At 43.6% G+C, this 12,507-nt stretch overlaps 1 protein-coding gene across 6 annotated transcripts in view; it reads right to left on the bottom strand.

The window, feature by feature from the left end:
- The window catches only part of KLHL32 (kelch like family member 32), a 236,107-nt gene that overhangs the window by 40,969 nt on the left and 182,631 nt on the right, over positions 1 to 12,507 (bottom strand). The window contains exon 7 of one of the 6 annotated variants that reach the window (XM_075597508.1): positions 3,506 to 4,072. The exons of the other annotated variants lie outside the window; for them this stretch is intronic. Within the exon in view, the coding sequence (XP_075453623.1) occupies positions 3,920 to 4,072 (153 nt within the window). The 3' untranslated portion in view covers positions 3,506 to 3,919. Of the gene's footprint in view, positions 1 to 3,505; positions 4,073 to 12,507 lie in introns of those variants that run through there. 6 annotated transcript variants of the gene reach the window in all.

Below are 12,507 nucleotides of genomic sequence, written 5' to 3'. Positions count from 1 at the left end.
GCCCGTGTTTCATTCAGAAGATCCGCTTGCCCGCTTCAGAAGACTGGCAGGCATCTGATTGGCTGGTTGTAAAGTTCCCACGCTGGGATTGGCTGTAGTAGTTTGTGAATGAACTCCAAAATACTATAAGAAACCCTGCAGCCAATTCGGTGTTGAGAATCTCTAAGGTTTGAGCGCCAAGACAACAGCAGCAAATTTGAAATCACCAAAAGATGCTCTTGAAGAAATAGACGCGATTCGGCTTTAGAAATTTCAAGGGGCCAAGTTCTCAGAATAGAACGTAGTGGTCGCGGCTGGGATTGCAAGTCGAAAAGAGTATCAGGACGTTTGGTGCTATCTCCCGGTCAAGGGATTTCGGTGTCTCCGGAGCGGATACAGCGGAGGCGTCAGGAACTTCATGCCGATTTGAGTTCCAGGACATCTCGGGCTAAGTCCCGGTCAACTACAACTTTGTTTTATGGACTATAGAAGCTTGGAAAATCTAGTTCCCCCCAGACCCCCAGCGAGTGTGTCTTTCTCTTGTATTTTGTAATCCACTGTGTGTACGCCTGTTTCAATGGAATAAATGACAATGTGTTTTTTCATTTGGTTTTGCTTAGTGATATCTTATACTATATTAGTGAAAGCACTGTATGTTTGCCTGCCTGCCTGCATGCATGCCTGCCTGCTGGATGTCCGGTGTCCCTAGCGGCAATCTCATTGGTCCCTTGGCCCGCCCGCCCCCGCACACCTCTCATTGGCCTCACACACTCACACCACCCCCTTGGCCCGCCCCCCACACCTCTCATTGGCCTGAGGCGGAGTGACGGGCCAAAGGTCCAAAAAAATAAATAAAAAACACACACACACACACACACACACACACACACACACACACACCTCTCTCCCCTCTCCAAATCACCTTTTCCCCCTCCCCAGCGGCATCACCTCTTCCCCCTCCCCAGCGGCATCACCTCTTCCCCCTCCCCAGCGGCATCACCTCTTCCCCCTCCCCAGCGGCATCACCTCTTCCCCCTCCCCAGCGGCATCACCTCTTCCCCCTCCCCAGCGGCATCACCTCTTCCCCCTCCCCAGCGGCATCACCTCTTCCCCCTCCCCAGCGGCATCACCTCTTCCCCCTCCCCAGCGGCATCACCTCTTCCCCCTCCCCAGCGGCATCACCTCTTCCCCCTCCCCAGCGGCATCACCTCTTCCCCCTCCCCAGCGGCATCACCTCTTCCCCCTCCCCAGCGGCATCACCTCTTCCCCCTCCCCAGCGGCATCACCTCTTTCCCCCTCCCCAGCGGCATCACCTCTCCCCCCTCACCGCTCCAAATCACCTCTCCCCGCTCCAAATCACCTCTCCCCCCTCCCCGCTCCAAATCACCTCGCTTCCCGCAGCTGCCACGCGGCGCGTAAGATGGCGGACCCCCTTCCTCCCTCGCGGCGCCGAGTCAGACGGTGGCGGCGCCCGGAAGTACAGGTAGGTGTCGCTCCCTCACCTCCGGCGCCAAACGGAACTGAGAAAGGGCGCATCAACTGAGGTGTGTGTGTGTGTGTGTGTGTGTGTGTGTGTGTGTCACTGTCCACTGCCCCCCCCTCCTATCCACTGCCCCCCCCTCCTGTCCACTGCCCCCCCTCCTGTCCACTGCCCCCCCCTCCTGTCCACTGCGTCCCCCCTCCTGTCCACTGCGTCCCCCCTCCTGTCCCTCCTCCTGTCCACTGCCCCCCCCCTCCTGTCCACTGCCCCCCCCCTCCTGTCCACTGCCCCCCCCCTCCTGTCCACTGCCCCCCCCTCCTGTCCACTGCCCCCCCCTCCTGTCCACTGCCCCCCCCCTCCTGTCCACTGCCCCCCCCCTCCTGTCCACTGCCCCCCCTCCTGTCCACTGCCCCCCCCTCCTGTCCACTGCCCCCCCCCCTCCTGTCCACTGCCCCCCCCTCCTGTCCACTGCCCCCCCCTCCTGTCCACTGTCCCCCCTCCTGTCCACTGCCCCCCCCTCCTGTCCACTGCCCCCCCCCTCCTGTCCACTGCCCCCCCCCTCCTGTCCACTGCCCCCCCTCCTGTCCACTGCCCCCCCCCTCCTGTCCACTGCCCCCCCCTCCTGTCCACTGCCCCCCCCCCTCCTGTCCACTGCCCCCCCCCTCCTGTCCACTGCCCCCCCCCCTCCTGTCCACTGCCCCCCCCCTCCTGTCCACTGCCCCCCCCCCTCCTGTCCACTGCCCCCCCCCTCCTGTCCACTGCCCCCCCCTCCTGTCCACTGCCCCCCCCCCTCCTGTCCACTGCCCCCTCCCTCCTGTCCACTGCCCCCCCTCCTGTCCACTGCCCCCCCCTCCTGTCCACTGCCCCCCCCCTCCTGTCCACTGCCCCCCCCCCTCCTGTCCACTGCCCCCCCCTCCTGTCCACTGCAGGAAATGCAGGGGGAGGAATCCATGCCTTTGAGGCGCCCCCCCCCTCCCTTTGACGCCCCCCCTCCCTTTGACGCCCCCCCCCCTCCCTTTGACGCCCCCCCCCTCCCTTTGACGCCCCCCCCCTCCCTTTGACGCCCCCCCCCTCCCTTTGACGCCCTCCCCCTCCCTTTGACGCCCCCCCCTCCCTTTGACGCCCCCCCCTCCCTTTGACGCCCCCCCCCTCCCTTTGACGCCCCCCCCCCTCCCTTTGACGCCCCCCCCCCCTCCCTTTGACGCCCCCCCCCTCCCTTTGACGCCCCCCCCCCTCCCTTTGACGCCCCCCCCCTCCCTTTGACCCCCCCCCTCCCTTTGACGCCCCCCCCCTCCCTTTGACGCCCCCCCTGCCTTTGACGCCCCGCGCGCACACACTGACTGACTGCCGCACGCACGCACACACTGACTGACGCGCACACAAAGCCTGACTGACGCACGCACACACTGACTGAGGCACACACTGACTGTGTGTGCGTCAGTCAGTCTGTGTGTGTTTGTGTTTCTGCCTCAGACTCACTGACGCGCGAGCAAACACACAGTGACTGACGCACACACGCTACATGAAGCTGTAAAGGAGGGAGGGAGGGGGGGGACTGGATTGATGTGAATGGGGGACAAACAGAGAGAGGGGGGAGGAGAGAGAGGAACGGGAACATTACATCCCGGGCAACGCCGGGTCTCTCAGCTAGTGATCTATAAAGGTGTAAATGCCTGGTCTCCAATGACACACATATATTGAAAAATGATATAGTGATCATCAACAATACCATAATCCTTTGAAATAATATATGTTATACTGTATACAGTAATATTAGACAACTAATTTAGCATGTAACTGAGGAAATGATTATGTGTAATTACAGCACCTTACTAATTTTTTTTTTATTCTTACATTACTGTACATTACCCCTGTTAAGAAAATTAACTATAATGTTGAGTGTCAGGATACATAAGTAAATATTTATATATTATGTAATAATGGAACGAAGACACAAATTGTAAGGACAAATATATATTTTTTTACTGTTACGCCATAGTATTAAATATGCTAATTTACAACAAAAAGAACAATAACATGCCCCACAAATGGCTAAATAATATGGTAACAAAACAATTAAAAGTGATGTGCTTTTTTTGTGGAGCAGGAGTGCTTGGTCACACGTTGGCATAATATGCCCCTTAAGGTGGAGTAGCTGGCACCTCAATTGGAGTGAATACTTCACTGGATTGGCTCACAGTTGGTATTGTCACTGATGAGGCTGTCAGAAAGTTCTGCGGCCTCCTGAATCATAGTGACCATCTCACTTGTAAAACTGTGGGTGGCCTTGTAGATACCCTCTGAGCTGCCAAAGTGTTGCAATGCTGTCTGTGATGATTCCTTATTTTCAGACGTAAGTACTGCATATGTTGGCTGAGCAAAGAGTATCAGCAGGTAATGCAGCAGGAGGGGCCACAGAAGCAGCAGCAGCAGCAGAAGCCGGTGAGGCAAAAAGAGAAGTCACAGGGACCATGGGTGCAGAGGAAGGTCCAGCATCAGATGGATCATGCACCGCTGGGAGGTTGAGGATGACAAACTCCTCACATTCTGTTGCCTGTGAAGTATCCATCTCTGAAACCTCACACTCTGACACAGGTTGTATGTGAGACGGCCCTATGTAGAAAAGGGGGGGGGGGGGAAATACCATTACATTAATTATTCCCAATACAAAATAATGTACAAATGATGTGCAACATTTTGTTCAGAGAATGCACATATAGCTATGTATATAAGTTAGGCCTAGAGGCATAAAGTGTGCTAACCGTTAACACGGCTTTACGGCCATTCATATGAATAAGAGTAAAGGCGTGCTAATGCTTATAACATTTTAGTTGATGTGGGCCTATATGAATGAATATAGTATAATGACTATATAAGATTAAGTGGGATATTTTAAAGTACTGTTATGGAGTACCATGATTCCGGTTGTTGCTCTTTAGTTACATAACATTGATTATCATATTTATATGAATATTACTTACCAGCTACCTCCGGTAGCTCAGTATCAACCATGCTAGGCAGTCCCACTACTTGTGATGGAGAGATGGCCTCCATTGATCAGTGCTCGCTGGTGGTCCCCGTCTGATCATCCTAGCTGGCCTGGTGTAGTCCAATAGCTTCTACAGCGTACTTGAATTTTTTTTGCTATCAGACCACCGCTTCTTGAGCAGGTCTGTACTCCTAGCAAGATGCCCCAGTGCTTTTTCTGCTGTCAGCAGATTCCTCCACATGCGCTGTTTTTCTGCTGTGCTGGTACGATTATACAGCTCACCAAAAAAGCTTGGAATAGTTGTCCAAAATCCCATTAATAAAAAGCTCTAGCTCTTCCTCAGTGAAGCGTTACATCCTTACTGGCTGTGCAGGACCAGGAGCTACATCGTGAGACTGCAACATGACACTTGGTTCTCTCTCCATGCTGGTATGTGCTCTGAGTAATAGACGTTACTTAACAGGTATTTATACATTTGCCATTGTTTTCTGACGTAACGTCCAGGTAGTTTAGACATGTTAATGCGCATGCGCTACTGGTTCTTTTATGGACATGCGCGATATACCAGCCTTTGCACATGTGTAATAGTAAGGTTTAACACGTACATACTGTAGTGCCGATGAGTATTCTAAAACAAATCTGGGGCAATCACCAACAAGACCCAGGTACATGCTGGGTACATGCTGCAACATTTCAGTGACATTTCTGCAGACAGACTAATGGCCCATTGGATTAACAGCGGGGGTCCCTGGCAGTCCCATTCATACTGAATGGGACTGCCAGTGACCCCTGCTGTGTTAATCCGATGGGCCTTTAGTCTCTGCAGAAATGTCACTGAAATGTTGCAGCATGTACCCAGCATGTACCTGGGTCTTGTTGGTGATAGCCCCAGATTTTCCAAGGCACGTTTTAGAATACTCGTTGGCGCAACTGTACATTAATATAGCTAAACGTGTGTATCAGCGCTAACATGTGTAACGTACCTACACTACTGCCTGTGAACAGACGTTTAAGTCTATGCTAATGAGAGACCTAAAGGCAGTTGTTTTTGCATATAATTAGCTTTGTGAATTCGGGTTAACCACAGGAAAAATAGCGCCCGTGACTGATTTTGATAACATTACGGTCTGGGCCCTTACTTAATGGAGCTTTGTGGATTTGGACCTAAGGGTAGTGCAGAATCATAGAGGGAAGTTAAGGAGGTTCTCAAAGATTTAAACGCTTTGCTGACTCTCAAAAGTGATGGCTAAGAATCCTTTTACTTGATAAACATGAATTTGAACCGCAGGGAAGGTGAGGGAGGAAATTGATCTTACTGAAGTAAATGGAACTGGTGTTTTTGCAAACCTACTACAAAGTGCAAACAATTGTTTGTTCTTATAAGAATTCTGAGAAGAAAGGTTAAACTCAACTAACATTTAACATTTTAAAAACAACTTTATTCATGTTTGGCACAGGACTGACTGTTTCAATGATGCTGCAGGTGGGCTTATCCATGTCCTAACCAGTCAAACTTCAATATTCTGACTACCGGGCCCTGATTACAAAACTCCATTCCCAACATATTTTAGCTACGGACGGCTAGCAGGATACTAGAACGCACTGCGGGGGCTGATTGAGAAAATGTCAGGCACAGTAATATCAATCCCATGAACATTCAGACATCTGCTCCTTGTCTGTTCATTGCGTTTATAACCTCATATTTTTATTCTCTTCAAACTCTACTCAGCCATATATGTTACGGAGAACAACTGTAGGATGGACTTTTATCTCCACCCATTTTATAGATGTACTGTCCAAATAAAGGTCATGTACATATATGAACTGGATTTAAAGGTCTTAAAATGTGTTTCTACCAGTGGGTACTAATCTGCGATCTTCTGATCCTTTGTTTAAACCACCAGGGATTTTTTGTTTTACGAGTGTGGTCAGATGGGAATAAAAACAGAGATAATTCTACTACTGAGCTACTGTACAAAGACCATTGTGAAATCCTTCAGTTGCTTTCTAATTTGTGGTATTATTGATGTAGAACGTTCTTTAAGGGCACTCCAAAAATAGCGTTAAAAATCATTATTACTGCCCATTCTTTCTTCACAGAACTATTAGAACCTAACTACATTACCTTCCAGCAAACAGTATGGAATATATAATCTGTGATACCTTTTAGCCTGTTCTTTGCATTAAGACTTCTTTAACTAAATTTGCAAAGCTATTTATGTAAATGTATATATTTACTGTAAATATAAATACGCTGGGTGGATCACCCGAGGGCCCCAGACTCCTGCGGGATGACTCGAGGGCCCTGGACTCCTGCTGAGATCACCCAGGGACACCCAGCAGCCTGTTGTATTAATTGTGTGGTTAAAATACTTAAACAATGATTTTTTTCATGGCTCAGTTTCTTTTGCGCCAGCCTTTAGCTGTGCAGAAATCTTTTAAAGTACGATTCACTTATCACTGCTTAGTGAATTGCTCTGGCTGGCAAAAAATGGCGCGTTTGCTGTATTTTGCCTGATTGGACGTATTTTTTTTCCACGTTTTTTTTTGCTTAAAAAATGCCTTTTATGGACGATAAAGCACTGTTATCACTGCTTAGTGAATCGCACAGCAGGCAGTATCGGTCTTAAAAGCCATTTATCATACTTAAAAGCAGTTATCACTGCTTAGTGAATCGGCCCCATAATCTATACATGCCACGTGATTGGACCAGCACGTGCCAATTTACTTTTTGTATATTAAGCATAACACTAATTGTTTCGTAATTCGGACTTGGTAATGTTACAGTGAATATTCCCTTGAGAAAGCAATGAGTGTATAATTTGTGATTTCTACTGTGGTTAAATGTATGCTACCAAGTTCAAATTAAAACACAACACATTTCCCACTCTAAATATAATTGGACTGTTGGGAGCTTGAATTAGTGTGTGTGCCTGGCCTACAATATTACAAATATCCTCGTTACCGAACTGTTCTCTGTCCTGAATTTTAGAAAACACTTTTCTTTTGTCTGGATTTTAGAAAACGTGTATAACCTCAAAAACTGTACATCACAGAAGAACTCCATTGACAGCTTACTATTGCTTTGAGGAAGCTGTACCTCTTATTTTTTAATTATTCAATTTTTGGCAATATTATTTTTGGTTTGATAAACCTATTAGCATTTTCTAATTTCTATTGCCATTTGCTAGTTCCTTTCTACTAATTTCTACTCCCTGAAATGTGCATGTATCCTTCTCACTTAAATGACTTGCATTGTGCATACACCATTTCGTTAGAAACTGGCTACATCCAGTACAACAAATACAGTGGACTGGATAAAATGCTTTGTGCTGATTTCTTTGCTGTTTTCTGTTTTTCTTTAAGAGATTGGGATGAGGATTTGTCAAAGTCAATGAGTACTTTATTTCAGTGAGAATAGTCAGTAATGAACAATTCAGCAATTTAATGAGATTCTGTAGATCTGTCTCCAGCTTGTCCATCAAGTTTTGCTTATATAAAACACCCTGACACTAATCCTCAGTTCTCCCCAATCTTCACCTCAGATGAATATTAGATTCTTCCATGGTATATTGCATTACCAGTATAACCTTTACAAAAATGATGAACTTATCTACACTTCAGGCAATATTGCAGGTCTAAATTTGATTCTTTTCTATTGGGTTTTACTGTGGGAGAATTACTTATTTACGAAGATAAAGCAAAATAGATCCTTATTGCCTTCTGAATGACTACACTAAAGTGGTTGATATTTATGGTCATTGTTAATTCATTCTCAATGACCATGGATGAAATGCATAGCCTGAAGCAAGGAACTAGTAATAAAGAGTGTGCATAATAGTGTTAGTAACCTTTGTAGGGGCAGCTAAGATAACTCTTAAGTGGACACAGTAGAATTTTCTGTCACTCAAAAAAACTAAAACATAAATGCAATATTTGCTAACTACACCATATACCTGTAACCAAACTGCTTATACTACTCTTTCCTTTTAGGAACTTTTGTGTACAAAATAATACAGAAGTTCCATGCCATTTGATAGGAGTCAGCAGGTCTATTCTTACCCTACATTACAGATGCAGCTACGAGTATGAGAACTCTTGCCTGGGAGAATTCTGGGGCAGTCTCACAGTAAATGCCCCAACATTGTCTGAACATTGCCTCAACATTTCTGTGAGATTCTTAATGGCCCATCGGATTAACACAGCAGGGGTCCCTGCAGTCCCATTCAGTTTTAATGGGACTGCAGGGGCCCCCGCTGTGTTAATCCGATGGGCCATTATGAATCACACAGAAATGTTGAGGCAATGTTCAGACAATGTTGCAGCATTTACTGTGAGACTGCCCCAGAATTCTCCCAGAATTTCCCAGGTAAGCCTTCTAATACTGGTGGCTGCATCAGTACATGGACCACACAAAATACAAGATTTTCTTTTTCTGCTTTTCATTTTTGGTAATACTTCTCTTTCTCTGGTAAAATATAACAAGGACAAATATCACTGTTTCCAGATATCGTACACAAGCTCCCTAAACATTCTACATTTCTAGAACATCATATAGTTCAAAGTTCTGGTGCCGTATTGATTCTAGAGAGATGTAGATTAGTTGTAGGTTATGAAAGCTTTTAGGGGACAAACTATTTTCTAGTGAAATTATCATGAACACAGTTTTTGAAACCTTTTAGGTCTGTTCTTCAAGTGTACTCTACAATACCTGCAAAGTTTCAAAAACTCCCTAAAAGGTATGACACAACGCAACAAATCTATAACATCCTATAGTGTTTCATTTGCAGGTATCAAAATTCTAAAGGGGAGCGATTTGACTGGCATTTTTGGTTGTAAAATTTCTTGGTGTTTTGACATTTTCCAACTTTTTGCAAATGTTTGCGGGTTTTTCTGTTCTATAACTGAAAAAAAAACCTAGTATGTTGCAAAAGAAATCCTGGATTTGAAAGTTCATGAAGTTTGGATTTTGAAGAGGTTTTTGGTAGAGACTTTAATGTACTTGCTATGACCTTATTATGTTTGCTGTGGGTGGAACTTTTTCAGGTTGGGCTAAAGTTGTGAGTGTCAGGGATCGGTACTGGGACCCCTGCTTTTTAACTTGTTTATTAATGACCTTGAGGTTGGCATCGAGAGCAAAATCTCCATCTTTGCTGATGACACTAAATTGTGTAAGGTAGTAGAAACAGAGCAGGATGTTATTTTTCTCCAGAAGAACTTGGATAGACTGGTAACTTGGGCAGGTAAATGGCAGATGAGGTTTAATACAGATAAATGTCAGGTTACTGTATGTATTTGGGAAACAAGAATAAGCAGGCGACTTACAAATTAAATGGGGAGAAATTAGGGGAATCCTTGATGGAGAAAGATTTAGGAGTGCTTGTAGACAGCAGGCTTAGCAATAGTGCCCCAAGTCATGCAGTAGCTGCAAAGGCAAACAAGATCTTATCTTTTTATCAAAAATAATTAATATGAAATTAAGTAAATGAAAAAATAAATAAAAAATAGAAAAAATACATTTATGAGAAAAAATCTAGAGAGAAAGTATATATAGGAGGAGAAAAAATATATAATCTAAACCCGTAATACAAAGTATAATCACCAAAAGTATCTATCTAAAAACCATATTAAAAAACAATATTAAAGAAAAAACCATATATATAATATATACATATAGAAAATATATAAATGAGTAAATAACTAGAAAGTATAAGTATAAACCATATATAATGTAACAATCTAGATAATATTAAACAATTACCTAATATTTATCAATATAAGAAAACAAACATAAAAATAACATAGAAAAAATCTAGAAACTAAATAAACATCTTTAAACTAAAAAGTGCTTTAAATCCCACTCCACATTAATACCAGCAGGACTTAGGGTATTCATTGCATAGATCCAAAACATTTCTCTCATGTTAAGTTTGAGCAACCTATCCCCACCTCTGGGATGTACATCTACATGTTCTAACCCAGAAAAGGTAAATTTAGCAATGTTGCCATGGGGACAAGATGAAAAATGACGTGAAACCGGATGTGACAAATCTTTTTTGACAATTAATCTAATAGGTTCTTGAATTCTAAGTCGCAATGGTCTTATAGTGCGACCAATATAAGACATTTTACAACCACATTGAAGATGATAGATTACATAACTGGTGTGGCAATTAATAAAACTTCCAACACAGTGGTTAACATCAGCACCTGAAATTTTCTTAATAGATTTAGCATCTTTTCAAATAGAACATCTCCCGCATAGGAAAAAACCCTTCGGAATATTCCGTATTTGGGATCTTCGATAACCCGAATTAAATAGACTTGGTGAGAGGTGAGAACCTAAGGTTCTAGCTTTCTTATAAATGAATCTAGGTCCTCCTTGTATAATGGATGCAATATCCTTGTCTAAAGATAGTATCTTCCAATATTTGAAAAAGATCTCTTTAATAGATTGGGATTGTCTACTGAAGGTAGTAATAAATGATGGACATAAAGAGTTATCTTCATATTTATATTGAGTCTTCTTTTTGAAGGGTTTATATTTAATAATATATTTTCTATCCAAGGAATCTGCATGATCGAATGCTGAAATAATATCTCTATCCTTGTAACCTCTTGCTCGAAATTTATCAGCCATAACGAGGGATTGAGATCTAAATGTCTCATTATCAGAGCATAGTCGTTTAAGCCTAACAAATTGGGCTTTGGGTATACTTTTAATAAAAGCGGGAGGGTGGCAACTGGTTGCACAAAGAAAAGCATTCTTGGACTGGGCCTTTCTATATATGTCAGTTTGTATTTTTTTGTCGTTATCAATAAACAGTGTAATATCCAAATAATTTATGTGATGCATATTGTGAACATATGTGAACTTCAAATTGAGATCATTGATATTAAGAGTGTTAATAAAAGTGACAAGTGATTCAGAGTCCCCATCCCACACCAAAATAAGATCATCAATGAAGCGTCTATAAAAAACTATGTGATTACAGTATATATATATACAGTTGTATTTACAATATATATTAGAATCGTGATAAATGTGCAGTGACTCCCAGAAGCCCATAGAAAGATTAGCATACGACGGAGCAAAAGAAGAACCCATAGCAGTGCCCAATGTTTGTAAATAATAACGTGAATCAAACATAAAATAATTGTGAGTAAGTAAAAATGTGACAGATTCAAGTAAAAAAGTGCATAAAGTGATAGAAAGATCTGATAAATTGAGAAAATGTTGTATTGCGTTAATACCATGTTCATGTGAGATGATAGAATACAGGGAGGCCACATCCAATGTGACCCACCTGTATCCCCGCTTCCATTTCAAATCCTGCACTGACATAATAAGATCTGACGTATCTTTAATAAAAGATGGTAACTGATAAAGTAATGGTTGTAAAAACCTGTCCACATACCGCGATAGACAATCTCCAAAAGATCCAATACTCGCCACAATGGGTCGACCAGGAGGGTTGACCAGCGATTTATGGATCTTTGGGAGATGATGAAAAATAGGTACCACGGGATGTGGACAGGTCAACAATTCAAATTCCTTATGATTGATAACTTCAAGTATTCTACCCATATCCAAGAGCTCCATATATTTACCTATATAATCCTTAGTTGGATCGGTCTTGAGACATTGATAAAGAGATATATCATTCAATTGTCTATAAGCCTCATTTTTATATTGATCAGTTGATAGGACCACCAGGGCCCTCCCTTATCTGCATTTTTAAAGACAAATCTATCATCTTTTTTAAGGACCTCCAATTGTTCAACCTCTGAAATAGTAAGGTTATTAGACAAAACATTAGAAAATGAGAAACCTTTATCCAACAAACGAATGTCTCGCTCCACCAGTTTCTCAAAGGTCGTAATATATGGACACCTCTGAGAACTGGGACAGAAAATTGAATTTTTTCTAAAACCAGAGTCTTGATTTCCAAAGAACGGCTGAGAAGACGTGTTCAATGATTCCCCCTGTTGTTCAAGAATGTCCTCCATATCAGATAAGAGACACTGTTCCTGAAAGTTAAATTTCACAAAGTTATCA

This window comes from Ascaphus truei, chromosome 4 (assembly GCF_040206685.1).
Source record: "Ascaphus truei isolate aAscTru1 chromosome 4, aAscTru1.hap1, whole genome shotgun sequence".
NCBI classification, from domain to species: Eukaryota; Metazoa; Chordata; class Amphibia; order Anura; family Ascaphidae; genus Ascaphus; species Ascaphus truei.
This window is presented reverse-complemented; position numbering and strand designations above follow the sequence as displayed.